Source organism: Stegodyphus dumicola, chromosome X1, assembly GCF_044657685.1.
Source record: "Stegodyphus dumicola isolate Sdum_Otavi_A_Nest chromosome X1, ASM4465768v1".
NCBI lineage: Eukaryota > Metazoa > Arthropoda > Arachnida > Araneae > Eresidae > Stegodyphus > Stegodyphus dumicola.
This window is the reverse complement of record NC_140780.1, coordinates 128,554,015-128,580,181: the sequence shown is the minus strand read 5'-3', so window position 1 is coordinate 128,580,181 and position 26,167 is coordinate 128,554,015. Positions and strand designations below refer to the sequence as shown.

The following is a 26,167-nucleotide window of genomic DNA, read 5'->3' as shown; positions in this document are numbered from 1 at the left end:
TATATTCTCAGAATGTCAGTAAATATAAAAAATATGTTTCCTAGTTTAGTTACCAATGGAATAGATCGGTTGGATTTTTTTTTTTCTTTTTGTGTGTGTGTGTGTGGAGGGAGGAGAGGGAAATTCATTATTTAAATACAAACTAGTTTTCGTTTTGAAAAATTGAATAAAATTTGTGAGTTATAATCACTTTGCATTTTTTTATTTGTATTGTTTATTATTATACATAAAAAGTTAGGATGAACTTTTCAAATTGGTTGCATTTTTGTAATTTTAAAATGGGTTTTTTAAATCACTATTCGGCTAATTAAGTAAAAATTTACTTATAAAGAATATAAAGCCTTTTCACATGGGCTATACCGACTAATTTTTTATGTATAAAAGCCATTTAGTCAACTATTCAATCAGTAAGGACGATGAAACAATGGAGTCTGCTATTTCCTGTTCAGCACTAAGCCGCAAATTTTAAATCTATAGTAAATTAAATTTTTTTTTGGGCCTTATATAGTGTTGTGATTGTGTGGAACATGTATGTCCCAGCCCCCAGGAAAAGTTTAATTCTTCTCACATAGTCATGGAATAAAATTTAAAGGTTACAAACTTTTTAGAGTAATTATTGCAATGACTGATGTACAGATTGAGTTCTAAAATAAAACAGGTAAAAAATATGTGTTCAGGCTTTCACGTCATGTGATATAAATTGAAATTGCATTGAATCTCCAGCATTCCCCTGCCTATTTTGGGTGGGTTCTAAATGAATTATGTAATCTTTGTACATAATATAGGGTAGCCCATGGGTACACGCTATTTAATTTTAAAATGAAATACAGTAAGTTATTTATTAATTGTGCATTTTTATTACAGTCAAAAGTCTTTAATCCGGACTCGTCGGGACTTCGGCGATTCCGGATTATCGATTTTTCCGGATTATAGATAATCAGTTTAAATCTGGTAAGATGGCATGCAGAAATTATAAAATTGAAAATATGAAACCGTAATTTATAAAATAATGAGCAATTATGATCTAAAGGGTATCAACATTTACAAAAAAAGAAGCTTAATATTTATTTGTTTACTTTATTAAACATTTCTTTCAATGTGCGCATGCGTAAAGCATACCTTACGCATAGCCGAAATTAGAAAATTGCAACCAGAAAACTATTTGATTTGTATTCGTGATATTTATAATGACGAGGAATTTGATTTAAATCATATCAAAGACGGAGTACATCGAGATTAAATACTACATTTAGTAAGGAATTATAAGCTGAATAAAATAAAAACATCTGCCCTGAAGATAACAATAGTGCTGACAGATCAACTTCCAGTTCATTGCGCGCCGCCCCCCCCCCCCCCCCCGTGCAGAGCAGCGTGAAATTGATAAACAGATTTTGGAACGGTTAGATAAACAAAGGATATGGCTTTATCCATTTTTTGTTTGATGGACATCGAAACATACTTTCGTTTTCTAGATCCTTTGGGAGCTCCAGCATCGGAAATTCTATTCCAATCCGGATCCAATTCGAAGATTAAGGAACAACGCAATCATCAACATTAACTGAAATAGATAATTAGATAATTTTAGCCTATACCGTCTGTTATACATTAAACGCACACGCGAAAACGTCGCAGACGCATATGCGCAGTTGTAAATGTCTTGCGCGCACGCGTAAAACGCCTATGCGCATGCGCAGAAAGATTTTAGCTTTGAGCTCCGGATTATGGGTGTCCGAATTAACGACTTTAGACTGTAATTTGTAAAGTAAACGTCAAAATAATTACGGAATATGATGACAACCAAATGTCCACTGTGTCTGTGCTGGCATGCCCTGACACTTTTGATCAAATTTTCAGTTTTTTTTTTTTCCAAATTGGCTGAGTTTCAGCAATAATGCTTTTGTTTTCTGTTTCCAGTTCAGGGATTGTTTGTAGTTTCTTAGCAAAACGGCCTTAAACAGTACAAAACCCGAGAGCAAAAAAAATCGCATGGCTGCAAGTTCTGTGTGGCCAGTTAGTATTAACATTTCTTTAAATCAAATGACCTGAAAGCCATTGTTTTAGCAAATCAATGATTTTCTTGCTGACACCACCCTGTTAAAATCATGTTTCTTCAAGGTCTGTATTATCCATAAAGTATTCATTAACATGTCATGATATATTCCATTTACAGTGAAAGCGATTTTTATTCATAGAGATCTATTTTAGTAACACAATGACTGCAGATGACAAATGTCAAACATTAGGGTTGCCAGCTTAAGTATAAAAAATCTCTAATATCCAGGGGTCCACCTTTTTGAAGACCCCTAGAAAAATTAAGTGTTAAAGGATAATTAAATATGAAATTTAACTGTATTCAATTGTTAATTAACATATTTGTTTTATAAGGCATAGTTTCCAAAAATAAGTATTCCTCATTCTTTAAATATGCATTAAATAGAGATGTATATTATTTTACAAAATTTAAAAAAGTCCTTAATTATTATATTTTTTCAACATATTTCTTTGCTTCTTTTTAAGAGTTACAAGTAAAACTAGATAATAAGTACCATGATATTATAATATTTTTTTAAACAGTTTCTGCTAATGCAGTAAAGAATGGAGAGAGTTTTTTACCACATAGTCGAAGTTCTCAGCTGCAGCAGTCTAAGGATAAAAGAGAAAAGTGAGTATTTGTAATACTGTTACTTTCTATTCTTAAGTGTGATTTATAAATTTTGTAATCTTTAAATCTGCATTTATAGCACAGCAGCATTATAAAGCTCATGAGATCTCTGTAAATTCATTTTTTAGGAAAGAGACTGTTGTGCATGAGTATAGTGCGACATTCAAATAGGGAAATATGCAGTTAAATTCTTTAATAGTATGATTATCATTTTTTAAAATTGTAGTTCTTGTTTATGACTAAAAGACTAAATGTATCCCCATGACAAAATTTTCTGAACTTTTTCCAAAATTTTGATGATAACTTGGAAAATTATTTAGGCAGCTTGTTGTCTATTAAAAATATTGACTAGAAATAAAACATATTTAATATGACAGAGGTTGTTAAAGAAGCCTGCTGTTATTGCCTTTTAATTGATCAGTTACAAGCAATAAAAGAATATAATTTTGTAGTACATTTTTTTGTGATATTTATATTTATTTCTTCAGGAGTTTTTAAACTAAAAAGTGTACCCAAATAAATTTTTTTATCAAAATTCTGTGTTTTAATGTGGGAAAAAGAGCTTGAATTCTCAAAATTTCTCATAGAGAGGATTTGTGTCTGTATAAATTGATATAGATTTTTGATATTTAATTATTCAGTCAAAAATTTTCCATTCAGATTCTACGTACTATTTACCTTATTGCAGTACTTATTTTTTCAGTGCACCATAAATAAAAATAAATACTACATTCTTTAGCTATTAAGAAATGACAGGAACAGTTCAAAAATATGGCAGGCCATGTTGAAGAAATGAAACTTAAAATGAGATTAGTTCTTGGTGCAAATTTAGCAATGTGCAGTGTTTTTTTAATTTAAATGATAAGGATAAAAGTATAAACCTATATAACATTCATTCATTTTATGAAAAGTATAATAAACTTTAAAACATGGTCTGCAGTATAAGAAATCTCATTAAGTCAATGCAACTGGATATCATTACTTCAAATTATATTTCAGGCATTGGCCAACCGGGATAGTACTCTGACTGCTGTACTGAAGGGTCTATTTTCAAATCCTGGAGAAGGCATGGATGTTTGTAAATGTATAGCATCTGTGAGCCATGAGAGCACTCCAAATATGTGGCGAGCAGAAAGTCTTCTTGAGAGGTTGATGGTAGAGAAAGAGGTGTCGAAGGTTCTCAAACCCATCTCCCTGGGAGTGTTATCCATCAAAATTGTAGGTGGAAATGAGCAGAGTCGTATTGTCAGCTGTATGGTGGTCAAGGCTCTTGCCAACGACAGGCACGATCTTGCAGTCCTTGTGTCATGATGAATTTTGTGGGCTTGTTCTGGTGTTGCTGTCAGACAAGTGAGAATAAGTCACAGCACAACAATATTTCATGGGTGTGTCATAGTAGAATTCAGAGCATCCTAGTTGCACTTTCAATAAAATTGAAATATAACAGACAAGAAGCTTGTACTGTAAATGCAACTTACACTGGGTAACCTGAATGCTCTGAATAGTATTTAATCATTGGTTGAACACAGGCCTGAATTGTTTATGCCACTCATTGTAGAGCCATTAAATTGTTAATTTCCTTCGCAAAGTGTTCTAAAAGCTCTCCCTCGCCCATTCAGAAACCATGAAGTGTGTATAGCTTGCAGTTGGTTGTCCAACTTATTTTGCAATTTTAAGGCATAGGTGAAGAAATCTCTACAGGAGGTTGTTCGCACTTTATGAAATTGATTTTCTATTTAAATTTATCTGTAAGCATTTTGAGATAAATGTTTGGCATTTTCAACAGAATCATATGCGACTGTTTTGTTTTGATTGGAATGTAGACTTGGAAATTTAGTTTGAAAATGGCTCTTAAAACTGGTAAACAGTTCAAAGGTTGTATAAATACACTTTCAGAGAAAAAATATTCTTATGAACAAATTGTAAAGAGTGTAAAACTGAGGTTATTTCATTTGAAAGAAAGGTATTTTTAACATATTAAATTTGAAAGAAAATACCTGAAAGTAAAATGAAAAAAAACCACATCCTAAGATTGTTTGGACACCTGATGAGGCATAGGTAAATTTAAGTGAATGTGATGAAGAAACAAGATCAATTTTCTCTTGCTCAACTGATGAAAATAACCACCTGAAATAGCTTTCTTAATACATAGAAAAGTTCCCACCAAGAATCATTTCCATCCTCAGTGGGGTAGTTGTAGGATTTTGTTGTGATGGTAAATTAAAACGGTGTCAAGTAAGGCACTGTGCTACAAGCAAATTATTTTAGAACCAATTTTTGAAACAGAAATTCTGGTTGTGTGTGGAAAGGACACTAGTAAAGTTGAGCTTCATATAGACATTCTAGTCTTATGTCCAAATCAACGTTTATTTAGCAAAGAAATAAGCAGATTTAAACAATCTTTTTATTAAGTAGGAATAACATGTATCCTATTTAGTGAAATACTTGTAAAATCATCTGACACTTCTCCTGTGGACTTTCATTCTTTGGGTTTGTTAAAGCGATGCAAGATTATACTGTATGTAGAACTAGTACTAAAGTCTTGCAGACCCTACTAGACTAATAGCGAATTATTGCTTTGTTGTAAGGTTTTTATGTTAACTAAACAATTATTATGATTTTGATCTTTAACGTTTTTCCGTATTCTTCACCAGAATGAAAATTAGCATTAGTGCATTTAAGCAAAAGGCTTCTGTATCTTAGACAGTTTCTCGCATTCTTGCTGTACTGTTAGATTCTACCAGCTCTATTTAAATGTAATTATCCCAACTTTGCATTTTCTCAGAGCCAAAACTAGTGTGCTAGTAAATTATTTGTGCCAGCGTGTAGCATAGCTATTTGACTGTATAGTCATAGACTGCTTCATAAACATTTAAATTTAAGTGACTGTTATTGCTCATTTTAACCACGTGTAGTGGTCTGGCTGTACCTTGTGTTGTGCCTGTTTCATTAGAAGTTCAGTGTAATAAAAGGTTGTTTAAATCTTTGTCGTACTGTAGCAATAATTCGTACTGTAGCAATAATTGTAGGCCTGAAGTTCCTGTATCAGATCCTGTATAGGCCAATAATATCTAATTATGAATACTGAAGAAGGTCTGAATAACCTTTTAATTTTAATCTTGAATAGAACAGGCCACAGCTTGTGCTATAACAAAATCCATTGCCTTGTGGTTATTTAAATTAACAACAGAATACTAAATTTCACTGTAGGTAACATAGTCTGAGATTACACATAAAATTTAGGTTGACTGAGTATTTAGCCTGACTCAGGTGTTTACTAGCACATATTTGAAAGGCTTCAGCTAGCAAGATGCTAAAGCCAAAATATAACTAAGTAGAGCTGGCAAGATTAAGTAACATCAGAAATGCTGCCAGAAGTTATCGTCTAAACATTCAAAACTCTCAGCTTAAATACACACCACTAATTTACATTCTGATGAGGAATACGAAAAGAAATAAAATATATAGTACAAGCTTAAATCATAATAATCGGTTAGTTAACATAAAATACCTTGCAACAACATCCAATACCACAACTTAGGAAAACAACATCCAAGAAGAGTGGAATAAAATTGAAATCATGGTGCTAAAAAACCTTTACTTTCATGGAAAATTTGAGCTATAGCCAAGAATCAAAGCTATCAGGTAGAAGTGAATTATCACAAGAAATACACACTGTGTGCATAAAAATTAAGTATCAAAATTGTTTCCATAAAGTGTAAATGACCTTTTGTATATCATAAAGCTTCATTTGTGATAAGTGAGAAAGATGTGAACTTTTCTCTGGTCTATAAAATGGAGCAGGACAGTTTCCTTTGGGTGCCATCTTATCTCAGGCCAGAAGAAATGTCTACGTGCACTTTTTATTTCTCACTTAAATTTCAGAATAATCTGTCATGGCCTGCTTTTGATTCTATGAAATTAGCACTCTGTTATTGTTCCTTAGTGCTACTGCAATACTGTTGGTTAAGAAATAACTGTGAGATTTAATGTGGCCTTATATTCTATACTTTCTAAATTTTTTTAAAAAACACTTTTCATCCAAAGAACTGCTTTGCACCCCTGTGTCCAGTAAAGCATCTCACAAGATTCCATTTAAAAATTTTTAATGGTCGGGAGTCAAAGTTTTTAATTAGTACCACATTTAATTGCCTGTGAGAGGCTTTTTCTTTCATCATCACTTTCTCTGACCTACAGCACTCCTATCTAATTTAAAACTTTACACTTATCATCACCCCCTTTTATTTTTCGAGCTTTAGCTTGGCCATTGCTATTAACAGAAAGAAACTTTTACCAACCCTCAAAATATTTCTTGTAATAAAATTTGATAACTCTTTCAGCTAGGGGTTTCCCAAAATTTTTGCTATTTTCATTGCATTCCTGCCTATGCTTATCCACTGATATATCAATTTTAAAATTTCCCAGCTAATTCGAAAACTGTTCTAGGATGTCAGTGTTTCTTAACTCAGCAAAATCTTTTTTATGCTGCAACAGTTTGAGTAATGTTATCTGAATAATTCTACATCAGTCCCCCCCCCCCATATAACATGTTCACCACCTGTTTTTTTCTCTGAGTAAAATCAGTTACCTCATTAGTGTTTGTCTGGTATTTACCAACTTATAATTCTCACTACCCAGTTTGCCTAGGAGATATTTTCCAGTCTTCTTATACCAACTCAGTGCTTGACCTTGCAGGGAAACTGCTGCTCTAAGAACCTTTCATATTTCTTCAACCGGAAAAAAAAAAAAAAAAAAAAAAAAGCTTTTGATAAAAGAGGGCTGTGCTTCTGTAAAATGGTTTCATTAATGCATAGCATCTGCAATTATGGGTCTAATTGGTGAAGTAGACATTTGAAATCTTGGAGGGAGAGCAGGCTAAAAGTTTTCTGCTGTGGCTAGAAGCGTAGCTCATAGTCCTTCAGAGTGTACTAGACTGAAACACAAGTTATCACTTTAGTCTGTAGCAATGATAAAATCATAAGAAGGTTAAAATAACCTTTCTGTTTAACTCTTTAAATTAACAGAAGGTGGTACGTGTACAACAGATGAACCTCCAGCTACTTACAGGTATTTGAAGCTGTACTCAAATTTATGTAACATAGTCTGGGACAACAGGTAAAATAAACTATTTAAGCTGGCTGAAGTAATTAAAGGTGTGTATTTAAACTTCAGCCAGCAAAAAATGGCTAAAGCTGAAATAAAACTTTGACAGAGCTGGTGAGATAGTACATAACTGTATGGTGAGGATGCCAGAAGCTCTTTAGAACATTCAGGCCTAATTAATATAAAATCCTACAACCTCAGTTTTACTGTAAAAGCTAAATGTCTCAAGGTTCAGATTTTTGTGTCAGATGAAAATGCCTTTTCAGTAATGATTTCATTAATATATTCAAAAGAGTGATAAAATTGGTGTGACTTTCTCTGAAGGAAAATTCAAAAGTTTTCAGGATTCATCCATCCATGATTATACCTTAATTTGTTATTGTACGCTGCTATTTATGGTGATGAGTAGGTCTCTGCAGTGACAATTTTGATTCTGAAAGCTGAACGGCATTTTTGTAATCTATATCTTCAGTGATAGTAGTCTGTGTCTTTGCTAATTAATGAGCTATGACTGTTAAGCCACATTCATGCTTTTCAGTGTGAAAAATGGCTGAAGAACATCTTTTGACTATTATGTTTTTGGGAGCAGTAATGCAGAAGTGTTCATCAGTAAAAACAGTGAAAAGTAAAATGAAGGAATTATATTTATGTATTACAATCATACTGCCTGCTAGTTTATTTTGGGGAAAAGTAAATTGTTATACATCTGTTGTGTTTGAAAAACAAGAGAACATGTTCTCAGTAAAGTAAGAAACTATAAGTTTGCTCTAAAGAGAAGGGGGGGAAAATGTCTGCAAACATCAATAGGCAACTGTTTCTGGTAATCAAAAGGCAGGTTCCTGTTCCCAAAAAATTGCCCCAATTTTTTTCTTTCTTTGAAAGTTTGCTTTCATGCTCTTTGCTAAGTATGTGTATCACAGTTTGAATCAGTTGCTGTAATTTATTATTTGTCATTGAAATTGGAGATGGTTTTCAAATATTATAAAGGAAAAAATTAGAAAAATGATAAAAAAAATTCATGATGTGAAGGATTTAGTAGATACATGAACTGCAGTTCCAATTTTGCAGCGGTGTGAAAGTATGTGAAGACCCATAGTATTGGATGATTTTGGTCTTTTATGTGGATAGTCATGTGATTATCAATGATATTTAGTACCATTATTGAAATATGTTCTTAGACTGTCCCTGTCAAAAGAAGATGTATTGAGAAAGTGACAACCATGAGAAGTCTTCTGAATTTTATGAGAAACATTCTTCAGAACAGCTTATAGAACTTATAAAAAAATGTGTATAAGGTATTTGTTATTGTGTTTAATAATACTTATAATAGACTTCTGTTAATTTCAGTAATTCAGGTCACCTTATATGATAATAATCGTAATTATTAATTTTTTGCTATCCACTCGTAATAAAAAAGTGGATAACTGAATTCTTTCTATGATTCTTTGCCTTTTGACTGATGAACGCTCAGGAAATTTCAACTTTTTCCCTGTAAACATGAAAATGCATTATTTAGTGTATGTAAAGTAAATTTACTCTAAAGAATTTTTTAAAATTTAAGTAGTTACCTGTTTCTGAAAATTTTTTTAGAGTTGGTCATGGTGGGCTTAATGCTGACAGGAAGCTGGTGAAATTACAAGCAACGTTGCAACAGTTAGAAGAGATGATGAATGCTCTTTCTTCTGAAGCTCGTTCTCAGGATACTAATTTAGAATCAGCTGATGTTTCTTCTTCTCGGCTAGATTCAAGGTATTCTTCGTTTAATCTCACTTCATGTCTGTGCTCTTTTTTAATCCACAAGTATTGAAAGGATAAAATATTATTTTTGTCAAATTTCAAGTATCTCTCACCATTTTGGTTTTTGAACTATTAAAGGAGTTAACCTACAGTGTAATAAATTTACAGATTTAAATTATATTTGTAGTATAAAATTGTCAATAGTATGCTATTTGCCAGATTGATTTTAAAATGGATGTTTGAAAAATCTTTTTTCATAATTCTTTTTTGTTGCATGTAGTTAAAAAGCAGATACTGATTTTTTTTTTCCCTTTTCTCTTCATGGTTAAGGCGTGCAAGATCCATAACATCTGTAAAACGTGACAATGTAAGGAAAGAACAGAATTCAGGATTTCCTGCTCGTCGTCATTATGAAGCAGAAGGAAGAGCTAATGAAGATGCAGATGTGCCTGCAGCTCAAGCTCCAGTTTTGCCTCTTGGTCTGGACAAATTGCGCGATCATCCCGAAATTCAAGACAAAATTGAAAAAATAAGGTTATTTGTTAAAATTTTCATTTATTATTTTCAACCCTCGTGTGTCCTTGTACAAAAAAAGGTTTCCGTGTTTAAAATTTTTATTTTTTAACTTTATAATTTAACTTTTGGATTAATACATGTTAAAAAAATATAATCTCTCTCAGAACTTCATAAAACATAGCTTCAAATAGAAATGTGAGTTAAAGTTTATATTCCAATGTCAAGCATTTTCTTGTGTAGGAAAATAAGGTAGATTCTGGTCAATCATTGTGAATTAGTAGTTGAATCTCAGAAAATTTAAACATTCTGCCGCTGAATAAATTCTGTAGTTAGTAAGGCATGGATTCTTTCATAATGTGAACCATGTGTATACACTGAATCTTGTCATAGTTATCACTTGTGATTGATTGATTGGTATTTCTGAGAGCATAAATATTGATATTGGTCATTGTAATAATAATCTCTATCAATATCACTACCAGAAATCTCAATAATTTGGCATCAACCTAAAATATTTAAAGTCCTGTACAAATCAAGAATGTTCATTCAGTTTTTAATAGAGCTACTGTTTACAGGAGAAAGCAGTTACTAATAATTTCTAGGTCATTAATGGTGCCTTTGTATTCAATTTCTTATGACAGTTGTTTCTATCATCACATTTCTCAACTGTTTATATTGATTTTTCACTTCCTACTTTATTATTTATATGAAAATGTTAAGATGATGACAGATGTGTTTAAAAAGGTGAAATCCTTCCAGATGCCTATGCTGTTCTAAGAAGCCAATATTTTCTGCTGGAAGTAGGAAATGAAGGAATCCTATCTATATCCTTAACTGAGTTCTGTAAAACAGGTTAATCCATTTAGGTCTCAAATTGTTTTAGAAGGGAAAATTGTAAGGGAAGGACAGTATCCGATAGTTGGTACCAACATATGAATATTTTAATGAGCAAAATATTCTTTTTAAACATTTTTTTTTTAAGCTATACCCACAAAATCTGTTTTTCCTATTTTAAAAGAGTGGATGACAAGCTGTGTGTTGATGCGGTGTGCTACACATTATGTTTTCTTCCAGCTTTTGCCGATAGAATAAATAATAAAGACCAATATAAAATTACATGCATATGAAATGAAGAATACCTTTTTTATATGTTATTTACATCCGTAAGGTATAATACAGCACTGAGCACTCATGCAAAGCAAAGTCAGAATATATCCCCTCTTGTGAGGCTTTCAGGAATCTAGAAGCGCAGTGTGTATTTGTGTACTGTATGCTATCAACAGCACAAATATATATATTCATTAAGAAGTCCAGGGTCAATAGAGGTAATCTTTCCATGAATTTTCAACCGGCTGCAGAAAGTGTCTGGCCATTGGGTGGTTACCGCTGTTTTCAAATATTACTACTTCCAGAAAATTAAAGCTGGTATCACACTGACAGACATGAAATCCAATAGGAAACTTTTCCTAGAAATGCATTTTGCCAGAACTATTTTTAAAGGTGGGATTGTTGTTGCAATATTTTGTCTGAGTTGCAAAAAAGTTCTTTTGGCTATCATCTTTTCTATTGGTGATTAGACAAAGGTACAGAAGGATCTCAGGATCTCAGTACTTAGAACAAGTATGTAAAATTCCTCAAAGCTAAGCTTGCTTCCTAGAAAAATTACTTTCGACAAGGTGTTGAGGGAAACTGTTGTCTGTTTGGATAGCACTTCAAATATGAGAAATTTTCCCTAAATTTTATTTCATTATTCATTAATCATTTCAGTAGTTAATTTTTGATTTTATTAATGAATAAGCATACCACATTATTACATCCTTGAACAGGATGAAGCACTTTTGGAAGCTAATAATTGCAATCAACAATAACCATTTGTAAAAAATTTATGAGACTTGGGTTGTTTGGAAAGTAATGTTGTTTTTTCTCAACAGAGGGTTAATAGTATTTTTTCACAGCCAACTTCACACTTTAGCTGCATATTCATAATATATAATGACAGCTGATATAGCATGGCTTGTTTATGAAAAAGTTTGATTGATGCTATGTAGTACTTTTTGCCCAGTACCCTTTCAAATATGGAAAGTGAAAAAGCAGCATTTTCGGCATATTTTACTTTTTTAATATTGAAAAGGTAAAAATGCTGTTGAAGCAAGAAGAAAAATTATCCAATGTGTATGGAGATGTATTGACAGAATGGCAGTGCCAAAACTGGTTTAAAAATTTTGATCTTGAAGATGCACCACATTCTGGAAGGCTATTTGAAGCTGATGAAGACACAATAAAGGCTTTAATTGATGCAAACCAGCAAATAACAACTTGTGAGATTGCTGAGAGGTTAAATTTATTGAATTTGACTCTTCATGATCATTTGAAATGCCTAGGTTTCATCCCAAAGCTTGACATATGTGTGCCTCATGTTCTCACGGAAAGAAATTTTTGCTGTTGCATTGACGTTTGTGATTTGCTTCTCAGACATGAAGAAAATTGCCCATTTTTGAAGCATATCATCGCTGGGGACAAGAAGTGGGTTGTCTGCAACAATGGTAAATGCAAGACATAAGGAGCAAAGAAGACGAACCGCCTCAAAGCACTTAGAAAGCCGATATTCATCAAAAAAGACAATGCAACCACTTGGTGGTATTTCAAAGGAATTTTTTTAGCTTCTACCGGACAGCACAACGATCAGTTTTGAAGTGTATTGTAATCAGCAGGACAAATTGAATGAATCACTTAAAAAGAATATCCAGATTGGATCAATAGAAAAGGTGTATGGATAATGGGAAACCTCATCCAAGTTTGGTATTTTTCCAAAAGCTTTTACAGCGTGGTTGGAATATACTGTAACACTCACCATATTTTTCAGATCTGGCGCCTCCTGATTATTATTTGTTTCAGTCTGTACAAATCTTTTTTAGATGGTAAAATCTTTACTTAAAATGAGGTAAAAAATCACCTGTATCGTTTCTTGCCGCCAAAGGAAAAAATTATGATGATGCCAGAAAGATGGCAAAAGGTATTAGACCAGAACAAACAATATATAATTCAATAAAATATTTACTGACTATAAGAAAATCTTTTATTTTCATTAAAAAAAAATTAATTACTTTCCGAACACCCAACAAATGCAAAATGCTATAAATTTCTTTGGGAAATGCATTGCTGCCAGAAATATACAGTATAGAAGCAAAACCCTTTCTTTATTGGTTGATCTATGTAAAAAGAGCTGACGGCACAGTTTTCTTCCCACTATTGTAAATTATTGCAGGTATACATGCAAATGAGATTGATGAACATGAATTTTTCTCCAATGCTGCAGTTAGAAACCTGCCATTCGTACCTATTCTGGAAGAATCACATATTACAAAAAACGTTTCTTATTGCTTTTACACCTGTATTTTTCACAAGACATTTAATTAATTACCTCCACAGAAAACCAAAATTGTCTGAAAGCATGGGTGATCATTAGAGATCACATGATTGATTGTGTATGATTAATCATAATGCTATTTGATAAAAGTAGGCATAGAAATTGAAATTCTTTTAAGGAGGTTCTTTTCTTTAAGAATTGGTAAATCAAAAATGGAATAATTCATAAAAATGAAATACTTATACAGGGTTGCTACGCTACCTGGAGAACCGGGAAAAGTCAGGGAATTCAAAAATTGACCAAAAAATTCAGGGAAAAGTCAGGGAATTTAAGTATTTTTGTCAAAATCTGGAAAAGTCAGGGAAGTTCATACAATGATCCCGCCAAAAAAAGCGATTTTTGCGCCGACTTTGGAAGAGATAACTTTTTTGGCGAATTGCCTATCACGTGAGTGTCTGCTGGCATAGAGCCAATTTTCGCAGCTCCAGTTTGATTGCCTTTTAGAAAGGCAAAGCAAGTTTCCCGCAACTTTTGGTTTCCAGTATTCTCGAGAATCGCATGTGCAGTGCATGAACTAAAGAAAGTACCTGTTCTCGTATAAAACAAAATGGGTTTAATCTTAGTATACGGTACCATGGAGGTTAGAATCAAAGAATATGTATTGTAAAGAAGGAAAACCTCTCTGCAACAGACGTGGCTCCGTTCCATCATAGAGGGAAACAGCTGTGCATGCGTGATATATCTGCCGCCAAAGCTGGAAACCGGTGTCGAAGTTCGAAGGTCACGTTATCAAGAGTTCATTAAATGAATATCCTTTAAAATTTCTTTAACCACTTGCGCTAAAAAGACGTGCCGCGCACGTCGAGATGTTTTTGTCTCAAACTGCGAGCGACGTGAACACCACGTCGATAAGCATTTATCGCAAAAATGAAAATAACATGGTGCACACGTCGCCTAACAACGAGATTGTTTATTTCTCGAGTTACAGCTCTGGATTGCACTCGCAGATGCGGAGCGGCGTAAATGAGACACTTTACCACTTGCTATATTGTAGCGCACGGCACCGCAACCGTGAAGTTTAGTCTTAGCGCAAGTAGTTAAACTCTAAATTAAAAGAAAATATTTTTTGGCGCAAGTAAATTAATTCATAGGTTAGTAATTTTCAGGGAGGAAAACTACGAAAATCCGTTTTTAAAATTATTGCGAAAAATCCAAGAAGAAACGTCCTTTGATAAAACGTTTCTTCTTGGATTTTTCGCAATAATTTAAAAACGGATTTTCGTAGCTTTCTTTTTCTCAAAGAACGTTTCTTCTTAACACGTTTCTCAATTTCCGGTACACATCGCGGAGAGGGAAATTCTGGCCGCCAGGTTCCGTCGCCAAATCCCTTGGCAAATTTTCCCTCCGCATTCTAGCGGCGTAATAGCATTTTACTTGTATGGAAAATTTTCTTCTTTACATAGACCAAAGAATTAGAGATTCTTTGCATAGACGTTTTTTGGTTAAAATAATCTCCATGTATGAATTTGGCGACATGATGATGTGCAGTAAACGGGTCATTTTGGTCTTGGCGACAATTTTCAAAATCGTGCCAAAGCCTTACCCTATACTAGAATTTTACCGCAAAATCTTTTTAAACTTTTCTTTTTAATAAATACCTTGCCATTTTGCAGTAAAATAAAAAATAGTAATCTGTCATCTAGGCTAACCATGTAATATAACTATATTCGCTAAAATATCGTTGATTATTCTAATTCAATTTTTAAGTAATTATCTTTATTTTTATGTTATTCGTATAATTTAATGATGCTTCTTCCCTCTAAATTTATTAATTATTAGTAAATAATATTTCTAAATTTCAGGAAATTTTCTCTGGCATAATCTTGAAATTAATTCTAGCAGTATGATGACATACCATCACGAAATTTAATGCATATATTTTTTTCTTATGTATGCTGCGAACTAAATATAAAATACCTCAATTTATTAAAATAGATTTCTTTGTTTCGTTTAGCTGCAGAATGTCTGCAAAAAAAGCCTTATTTTATTCCAGATTGGGAAGATTTTAATCTCAATCTTCAATGGAGAAAACAAGAACTATTATAATTATATTTGTGTTTTCAAGTGTTAAGGTGCTTTTTAAGAACATACCTCACACAAATTAAATTTACCTAAAATCTAACTTAACTATTTAGCATTGCGTTGTGATTTATAAGGACCGGATTAGCCTCGTGTTGAACTGGTGATGATCATGAGATTAATTAAATAAAACATACATTTGTTATCCAATGTATATATCTTAAATTTTATTAAGTTTCTTAAGTGGAAAAGTAAACAAAATTATCAAAGAAAGTATACCAAGAATAATTAAGAATAAATGTCCTCTGGGATTTATTGAATAATTAAGTGAATTTGCTACACAATACAAGTAATACCATAATTTACCTCTTAGCATAGCCAACGTACACTGCTAAAAAAAAAAATGGGACAGTCCTATATCTCCCGATCTACTGGGCCGATTGACAAAATTCAAATTGCGTTCTTCATGTCTCGAAAGCGCGACTTAGGATATATATTAGATTTATATATAGCACTATTCTAACATAGGTATTTTGACACAAAATCGGACTTTTTCTGAAATAACATACCAATTTTTTTACATATTTCGATTCTACGACTCAAATTACGCCTAAATATGAAATTTTGTAAAATTTGGAGCAAAATTTACGGAGAAATTCACAAATTTATGTTAGCACTTTTTTGTCAGTTTGCGCCAAGCATACTTCATTTGGCGAACTTCTTAATATATGGCAACCTAGTGTCCTTAGGAAAAAAAGTCACCATCGTTCCTTTTTTCCAAATAATATTCTTTATATTATATTTTTAATTATAACTTATTATTTTAAGTAATTTTTTCTTTTTCGAATTTCATTTTAATTGTTTAAGTTGAACGTTTTTTTTTTTTTTTCGAATAACTCTTTTAAAAATTTCTATTTACCTATTCGAACTGCGTAAATAAAGGTGCAGCGTTTATTTTTTTTTCAAATAGTTTTCTTTATATATATTTTTCTTCATAGCTATTATTTTAAATCATTTTTAAATTTTTATAGTTTTATTTTAATTGTTTGTGTTGCATTGTCTCTTCAGATAACTGTTTTAAAATTTTCTATTTATTCCTTCGAACTGAGCATTTTAAATAGATTTATTAATATCAATTTTCCAGAATTTGATTTTATTTATTTGAACTGCGTTTTTTTCGGAAGAATACTTTGTAAGCCAGACTGTGATATCTGGCGACTGTTTGGCGATCAACAGAGCATGCTTGGCGCAGGTAGCTCTTCTTCGAGAAGGGTTAATGTATTTATTAGGAGTTGCATGTTAGCCTCGGAAGAGGAAGGTAGTAGATTGTACTATGCGGTAGGAGCGACGTACTGCTCTGAGTAACTATTATATTATGCTTTGAATTATATATTTAATAAATGTTTGTTTCGTCTTGCTAAATGGTGCCTTATTAAACCATGAAGTCATCACAACACGCTCTCTTACGAGAGAACCAGAGAGGTTAGAAGCTTAGAGCGTTGAAAAAACGTTAAGCCTAACTAACGAAAGAAGTGTTCATTTGCAAAAGAGAGTAAAAACATGAGAATTATTTAATCGAGCGTTTGAAAGGCTTGATTCTAAAGGAAAATAGAAGAAAATGTTCAAAAACGCAAAGAAAGAGGATTTAGTAACAGTTCTATTGGAAATTGGCGAAGAAGCATCCCCAGATTTGAAGCTGGTAGAACTGAAACACAAACTCCAGAATAGCAAGGAATACATCGAAGATGCTGATTTCGTGAAAGAAATTCTGGTTACTACAGTGGAGAATAGAAAAAGAAAAGAAGAAATGGAAAGAATGCAAATGGAAGAAGAAAGAATAAGAACAGAAAGAGAACTAGCGAAGATTCGAGCAACTCAAAATGAAGGAAGTAGAAGTCCAACACCTTTAATACAAAACACAGAACGAGAAACCAAAATTTCCCTGGACAAGCTGATCAAAGGAGTAGAAACACTGACTATACCAGTACCGAAGAGAGCAGAAGAATGGAATATATTTTTCGATTCTATCAAAAGAGCATTTAAGCACAAGAAAGTTCCTGAAGAATACAAATCAGAAATATTATTGAAATTAATTGGAGAAAAAGCTTCAAATGTTCTTGTTTATATAAAGGAGGAAGATCTGCAAAATTACGAAAAAGTGAAAACTCTTGTTCTGAAGGAATATCAACCTACTCCTCAAACCTGTTTAGAAAACTTCAGAAAAACTAAACGTTATTCCGGCGAAACGCATATCCAGTTCGCTTCAAGACTAACAGCTACATGGGACTATTACTGCAAGTCAAGAGAAGTAAAGGATTTCTAAACACTCAAGGAGTTAATTATTTCCGATAAATTATTCCAAGCATTAGATGAAGAAACAGCTGCACACGTCGCAATACGCCAAGGAAATAAATGGCTGAAGCCTCAAGAATTAGCTACAGAATGTGATATTTATTTCACGGCCAAAGGAAAATCTTTCGACGAAGTTCGAAATGGAATTAAGCGATCACCGAGATTCCTGGATACAACATGTGCACACGACAAATATATTCCACCACCCATGAGAAAAGAATATTCAAAACACGAAAGATTTCACGCGAGAAGAAAAGAATGTTATATTTGTGGAAATTATCAACACATCGCAAGAGATTGTCCAGACAAAAGAAGAAAGAACGAAACTGCAGTAAATAAGAAGGGAAAGGATGATTCCAAAACTCAAAAAAATTCAAACAGAACATCAAAAGAAGAAGCCATCGTAGCTAAAGTAGACTCATCCCATCTACGATCTGAATTCGCAGAACGCATCGTTCAACCACTGCAAAAAGTAGATATTTTTATTAACTCTGTGAAAATCGAAGCTATCGTAGACTCTGGAACGCAGATAACGATCGTACATTCATCGCTCATTCCAAATTTAGAGGAGAGAGAAGGAGGTAAAATATTGCTAACACCTGCTTTCGGACAACCAATTGAAGCAAAAGTTTGCCGTGTACCTATTTACCATAAAGATCATGGAAGCAATATATTTAATTTTGTGGATACATTAATTGCAGTGACTGATAAGCTAAATGTGCCTTGCCTAATAACTCCAGAAATATACGAACTGTTGATTAATCCTGCGGCAGAAGAACCAAACGCAGAAAGAAATAATTACGGAAGCGAAAACTTACAAACTTTATTCGCCAATGCACAGTCAAACGACAGCGTCGATTCCCCCCCGCTAATGCTTATGGAGGAGAAAAACGAAGAGGAGGAAGTCAAGAAGGCGAGTGTTTATGTAAACACAGACTTATCGTCTGCTGAACGCCTACGCGAAGAGCAAGTTAACTGTCCCTCGCTGAGAGAAGCATGGAAGCTAGCAATAGAAAAAAAGGAAATTATTTATTTATTGATCATCTTTTACATCACCAAGAAAAAATATTAGGACAGAATGTTTTTCAGTTAGTGCTTCCACTTAGTAGAAGAGCACAAGTGTTGGAATTAGCACATAGTTCCATTTTCGGTGCACATCTTGGGATAAGAAAAACAAAGGAGCGAATACGATATTCATTTTATTGGCCTGGATTAGCACAAGATGTTGAAACCTTTTGTAAAACGTGCAAAGATTGTCAGTTGAAAAGTCCAGAAAAGCGATCTGACAAGATTCCCATCACACCGGTCAGAAGGCCAGGATTACCTTTCGAAACAGTTAACATCGACATTATTGGACCTATTGAACCTTCCTCTGCTAGGAAACATAAATATGTGTTATGTCTGGTAGATCAACATTCCCGATGGCCAGAAGCCATTCCACTGAGAAGCTTGACAGCAAAAGCCACTTGCGACGCGCTTTTGGAGATTTTCATGAGAACAGGAATCCCTAATACAATAGCTAGTGACAACGGAAGTAACTTCGTTTCAAAATTAACTAAAGAATTCCAGAAAAGACTAGGTTCTCACCCTAGGTTCTCTACACCTGCTTACAGTGCTTCAAATGGATTAGTAGAAAGATGGAACAAGTCCTTCAAGCAAATGTTACATCATGTCATCAGGACTGATCCTTCGAATTGGGATAAGCACATCCCATACCTGCTCTTTGCATACAGAGAAGTACCAAACTGCACCACGGGTGTCTCACCATTTCAGCTGATGTATGGAAGACAACCAAGAGGTCCTTTAGCAGTACTGAAGTCTTCATGGTCAGGAGAAATACCTATACCACCTAATCTAAGTGAATCGGCAGTGGATTACTTACAGCTTTTAAAAATAAGGTTAGAACAAGCAGCCGAACAAGCCAATTTAATTGCAAGTGATAAACAACAAAAATATGCTGACTACTTTTATCGGAGATCAATACCAAAAAATTTCAAAATCGGAGAACAAGTTTATTTACTCATACCAGATTCAAATAACAAACTCTATGCACGATGGACTGGTCCAGGAGAAATCGTGAATCATTGCCCACCTCATTCCTATAAAGTAAAACTACCTGATGGAAAGATCAAACATGTTCATGCAAATAAAATTAGAAAATTCCAAGCTAGTGTCAATGCAGTTGGAGTGATATTTGAAAATGAAGAAGAATTTGGAGAAATTATAACTTTACCAGGAAAAGATCTCTCGACCCCCCTGGAAGATTTTAAAATAGATGCAAATCTGAATTTAGAAAATTTGAATCCGCAGCAGAGAAGAAAATTGATAGCTCTTATCAACAAACACCGAGCGTTATTCACCGGAAAGCTGAAAATAGCTAAAGTTGAAGCTCATAAAATTAGATTAATACCCAATATGGAGAGGAAGAAACCTTACATTTATAGGATTCCTGAAGCATTGAAACCCAAGGTCGATGAAGAAGTAGAAGAATTATTGAAATCGGGACTAATGGAAGAAAGTAATGCAGAAATAGCTCATCCAGTAGTTTGTGTAAGCAAAAAAAATGGAGATATCAGATTGTGCTTAGATTATCGAGCTTTGAATGCAGTGACGAAGCCAGATGACTTTCCTATGCAAAATGCCATTGATTTAATGTACAGTATAGGAAGAGCCAATGTCATAACAACTTTAGATTTGCTGAAAGGATATTGGGCAATTCCCATGGAGGAACAAAGTAAAGAGTACACATCGTTCAAAACTCATCGAGGTCAATATCAGTTTAAAGTGCTACCCTTTGGATTAAGGAACGCAGCAGCAACTTTTCAGAGAGTAATGAATAACGCACTGAAAGAATTTCAACAATTTTCAAGAGCCTATATTGATGACATAGCTATATTTTCCACGGATTTCGACACTCATCTCCGACATCTGGATAAAGTTTTTACCAAACTAGAGTCACTTGGATTTACTATCAATTCGAAGAAATGTTCGTTTGCAAAACCTCAAATTAAATATTTAGGACACATCATTGGATCAGGAAAACATCAACCAGATCCCGAGAAAATAGAGGCAATCAAGAAGCTGGAAACGCCGAAAACGAAAAGAGATCTTAAAAGTCTGTTAGGACTATGTAATTATTATCGCGATTATATCCCAGGGTATGCAGAGATCGCCTACCCACTCACAGAACTCACGAAAAATAAACAACCGGAAATACTCGAATGGAAAGAAATTCATGAGTCAACATTTCAACAACTGAAGGAACGATTAGCGATGTCAACGGAGCTGATCACCCCAACACTGCAGGATCCGTTTGTCATTCATTCTGATGCATCCCAAATCGGAATAGGTGCATGTTTGTCACAGCAAAGGGGAGAGAAGCAATTTCCCATCTGCTACGCGAGCAAGAAATTATCGAAACCTCAACAGAGCTGGCCGACAATAGAGCGAGAAGCTTATGCTATAGTATGGGCATTGAAGAAGTTTGAACCTTGGATATTCGGTTCATCGGTGAAAATTGTGACTGATCATAATCCTCTAGCCTTTATAGTGAGAAATGCTCCGCAATCGTCCAAATTACAACGATGGGCCATAGCTTTGCAGAAATATAATCTCGAAATAGAACATTGCCCTGGAAAAAAACTGTCAAACGCGGATGCATTATCCAGACTTCCCACTTGTGAACTTTGAACATTAATTTACTGTTCATCTTCACGAACATTTTGTATAGTTAATAATTAGATAGTTTTCTTTGCTTTTCATAATCATTTTACAATTTTGTGCAAATAAGATGTTTATGTAATTTGAAATAGATAGAGAAATTATTGGATAACAAATATTCGAGGTAAGTGGTAAATTTAGATATTTGTCTCCCAAGGATTTAAATCATGCTGCAACATCATTAATTAAAAGGAATGTTAAGAATATAATTTTATATATATATAAGAAACTTAATAATTTTACTGTCATCATTGGAATAATACTAGGGTATGTTTTAACATGTTTATAAAAGAAAATATCAACTTGGTTTCTTTGAATTAAGAATTGATGAATTGTTACAATAATAATAAGGTTCGGAACAAGTGAAGTTAAAAATGATTTATCTATGTTTATATATAAAAATTTGTTATCTATGTTTATGTAGTAAATTGAGGTATGTCTATAGTAATTGAGATTTGAAAATTAGGAGAGAATGTATAAAAGTATATGTAGTTTTTTTTCTTTTTCACGTTGATCACAAACAGTTGCTAGATTTTAGTTTCCAGATTGCTGATTGATTTGTAAATAATATCAACAACAATCTTACGACGGGGGTGTGATATCTGGCGACTGTTTGGCGATCAACAGAGCATGCTTGGCGCAGGTAGCTCTTCTTCGAGAAGGGTTAATGTATTTATTAGGAGTTGCATGTTAGCCTCGGAAGAGGAAGGTAGTAGATTGTACTATGCGGTAGGAGCGACGTACTGCTCTGAGTAACTATTATATTATGCTTTGAATTATATATTTAATAAATGTTTGTTTCGTCTTGCTAAATGGTGCCTTATTAAACCATGAAGTCATCACACAGACCACGATGCGTTTGAAAACTGCATACTATATTAAAAGAGAAAATACAGTAAAGCGCAGTTTTACACGCCTTTCAATGTTCTGTTCAGAAAAAATATATATAAATAAGAGAGATGTATAACCGATATTTTAACTTAGGATGACTTGCATACACTGCTTTAAACAGTTTTATCATTGTGTCCATTGCTTTACACAATTTTAACCTACATTTGGTTTCTTAAAATGTTATTTATATTTTAGTCAAATATTTTATTTTTGAAATCGCAAGAATCAAATATCATAAGATTGAAAAGTTTTAAATTTAAAAAAATACGAATACTAAATTTTACGAAAAAATTTATTTTTCTTCTCTGATTCTTTAAGCATTCTGAAAGTATATTGAAAAGTATCCAACTTTTCGAAACATTTTGGTATTTCTGACAATCATTTTAAATAAAGTTATCGCCTTCCATTTCATAAAGGCCCACAAACGGCCGAGCGGTAAAGTTGCTGAACACTGGTAGTTCACTCCGGGGTTCGAACCCCGGTAAACGGGCTGGTTGCATGGGCGTTTTCGTGGATTTTCTCATGTGTACCGCGTATGACAGCTGGTTTCCCTTAGAAAGTTCTTCACGAAGTATTTCGTCAGAGCCTTTATCAGTCTTTAGAGGCTAAACATTTTGAAGCTATGAGATGAAAGGAAAGACTGGTTTCATCAAAAGGTTTTGCTTTATTTTATTATGACAAAGCATACCGAGGGATGCCTTCCTGGAGGACTTTCTAAGGGAAACTGGCTCGCATACACGTTACACATGGGAAAAACCACGAAAACGCCCATGCAGCCAGCCCGTTCGCGGGATTCGAACCTCGGACCGAACTACCAGTGTTCAGCGACTTTACCGCTCGGCCGCTGTTTCATCAGGAAGGGAAAAAAAACATCTTTAAGTGACATCCACATACATCACTGGATAAACTCCTGAATCTTCAAATAATTCGACTGAGGAAATCATGGGATTCAACATTTATGATACGTATGATGTTCTATAACGTAATTTACACAACCATATAGTTTAAAACCAGTCGCTCTTCACTTAAATCTTCAATGATATCGTTTTGTCTTTTCTGTTAACACAAGCTCAATTGATGGTATTTGCTGGTGTACTCGTCCAAGTGTTTTCTCTCTGAACACCTAAATTCTTTGAAGTATCCTGAAAGTATATTCGAAAGTGTCCAACTTTTTGAACATGTTGGTACGTCTGACAGACAAATTTCCCTGCAAATTTTTGCTTACTTTTCTCCCTAATTTTCTTCTTTCCTTCTACAGTTATTTTCAGTGCTCACACAAGAAAATTAAGATTTTTCGACTGCTAGACTTCCATACATTTTGCATTCTTGTCAATTTTTTAAAATATCAATTATATGAATTTCGTTTCAGCTAAAGACAGCTTTTCATTTTCTAGTCATTTTAGCTATAAATAAAGTTTAAAGTGAAGTCCAACGGATAAATATTTTAATTAAAAGATTTTTGCTAAATGACAAAGAAATAAAACAGTCCAGCAGGGTTTATTCTGTACCACGGAGTAACCCGATTCTTATATCGGCTGAAACAATCTAAATCATATTAAAGATCATGTTTTTTTATACAATCTATAACGCGAGAGAAAAATTAGCTTCTTAAAACATGCTTTCTAAGAGAATTAATATAAAAATTTATATTTATATATATATATATTTTTTTTAAAGTTGGGACTTGAACCAAACTGTCAGACTTTTAAAGCTTATTTTACATGGTGGTTATTATTAAAGTTCCACTTTGAAATGGTCATAAAAGGAAAACTACCGGACCAAATGTTATCAAACTTGGGAATCGTGTAAAGGAGGTTATGAGAATTTATTTTCGGCGGAAAAAAAAAAAAAAGAGTTCAAAAACTCACCATCAGGGGAAAAATGGCGCTGTATACAATATTGTTAAATGAAATAAGACACGAAAACATCTGTTTTAAATGTGTTTAATATTTTCCGAAACGTGTTGCAAAGCATGTTCAATGTAGCGTCCAGCATTTTCCGAAAGCAAGTTAAATCATGTTACTGCATTCTCAACATCAGCTCTTAGCATATCAGGTTTGGTTTTGGTTTGGTTTATTAGATTACGGCAAAGCACTCGAGGGCTATCTGCCTTAAGGGAGGGATGCCTTCGTGGAGGGCTTTTTAAGGGAAACTGGCTCGTATACACATTACAGGACAACAGGAACATATCAGGAGGAATGTTATCAGTGTCTCACATTTTTCATTTCAGCCAAATTGTTTAGATTATCACCATAAACAGTGCTTTTGAGATAACCTCATAGACAAAAGTCACAGAGGTTGAGGTCTGGTGGGAAGAGGGGAAGTGTTGGCCTATAAGACGTTCATTCATGAAATGGTGCCTAAGTAACTATGCGACACTCTTGAGGTGGTGCCCAGCCCTGCATAAAAATCGTAGTATCTAAAATGCCACGTTACTGCAGTTCACGTATCACGAAACATTTTAATATTGGCTCTAAGTGAGCTGCAATCGCAGTGGTCCAGCTGTCGACTGCTCTTCAGAAAAAAATGGTTCAGTTATAAAACTAGCTGTCATTCAACAGTAAACTGTGTGAAATGACTGTTATGCAATCGAATGCAGTAGGAGAATGCAATGGAACTAGATAGATAACATGAGAGATTTCTTTGGCCCAAATCGATTAAAAGCGTTTTGAATCAGTATCTTCATGTTTTAGTGCCGAATTCAGGCTTAAAAAATTACAAATTAGCGATCTGTAAGAAAACGATTTCCAGATTGTACGCACTTGTGAGAGTGATTTGCGATGTCCTATTTTCTAATCGCTAATTCGTGGTTTTCACGGACGAATTTCTCACTTACAGGGATGGCGCACTCGACATTTATCGAATTTAACGTCTTTAAATGGTAATTTGCCTACTTCAAAGTTCCTTAAGGGTATACAACATATTAAATCCGTTTAACAAAAGGTTAAGTTAGATTCCGACCCATATTTCGTTTAACAATATTGCATACAGCGCCATTTCCCCCCTGGTGGTGAGGTTTCGAACTTCCTTTTTTTCGCGGAAAATAAATGCCCATGACCTCCTTTACACGATTTCCAAGTTTGATAACATTTGGTCCAGTAGTTTTCCTTTTATGACCGTTTCAATGTAGAACTTTAATTATAACCACTCTGTATATTATTAAATTTTAATTTGAAGCTATGCGTTATATGTATACCATGCGTAAAATTTTCGCTTTTATGGAAAAATAAAAAATCGAAGCAAATATATTTAGTATAATGGACCAACACTGAAAACATTTCCCCTCCCTCCGAAAATAAAATATTGAAATTTCGAACTTGAATTTACTGGGTTATCGAAATATTTAATTTGACTTATCTTCTAAGTCCTAGTTCCGACAACAATTCCGTCAAAAATTCCGAATTACTTAAGCTAAAGTAAAAGATTTAGTATATATTCACTGTATGTTAATAAAGTAATCAGAGTGTAATAAAAATAGATTATAGAATTTACGCTGATGGAACTTTTTGTCTGACTGCACAACATGTAATGGAAGAGAAGGTTTGTAGAGATCTGTTTTTGACATGCCTCTAAAAGTAGATGTCATATTAATTTTGTCTCTTCAATGTCAAAAAACTTTCCTTTGAGAGGCAACTTTAGTTTTTGAGAAAGAAAAAAAAATCACAAGAAGACAAATTTGAAGAACATGCAGGACGATTGAATATACATACTTATTTTCCGAACACAAGCGGTTCTCCGAC

General features: G+C 33.7%; 1 protein-coding gene across 7 annotated transcripts in view; it reads left to right on the top strand.

Moving 5' to 3' along the window:
- Window positions 1-26,167, top strand: part of LOC118183667 (uncharacterized) — a 315,563-nt gene that overhangs the window by 103,404 nt on the left and 185,992 nt on the right. For all 7 annotated transcript variants that reach the window (XM_085808069.1, XM_085808070.1, XM_085808072.1 and 4 more), the window contains 3 exons: window positions 2,575-2,662; window positions 9,356-9,514; window positions 9,833-10,036. In XM_085808069.1, coding sequence (XP_085664195.1) covers window positions 2,575-2,662; window positions 9,356-9,514; window positions 9,833-10,036 — 451 coding nt within the window. The remainder of the gene's footprint in view (window positions 1-2,574; window positions 2,663-9,355; window positions 9,515-9,832; window positions 10,037-26,167) is intronic.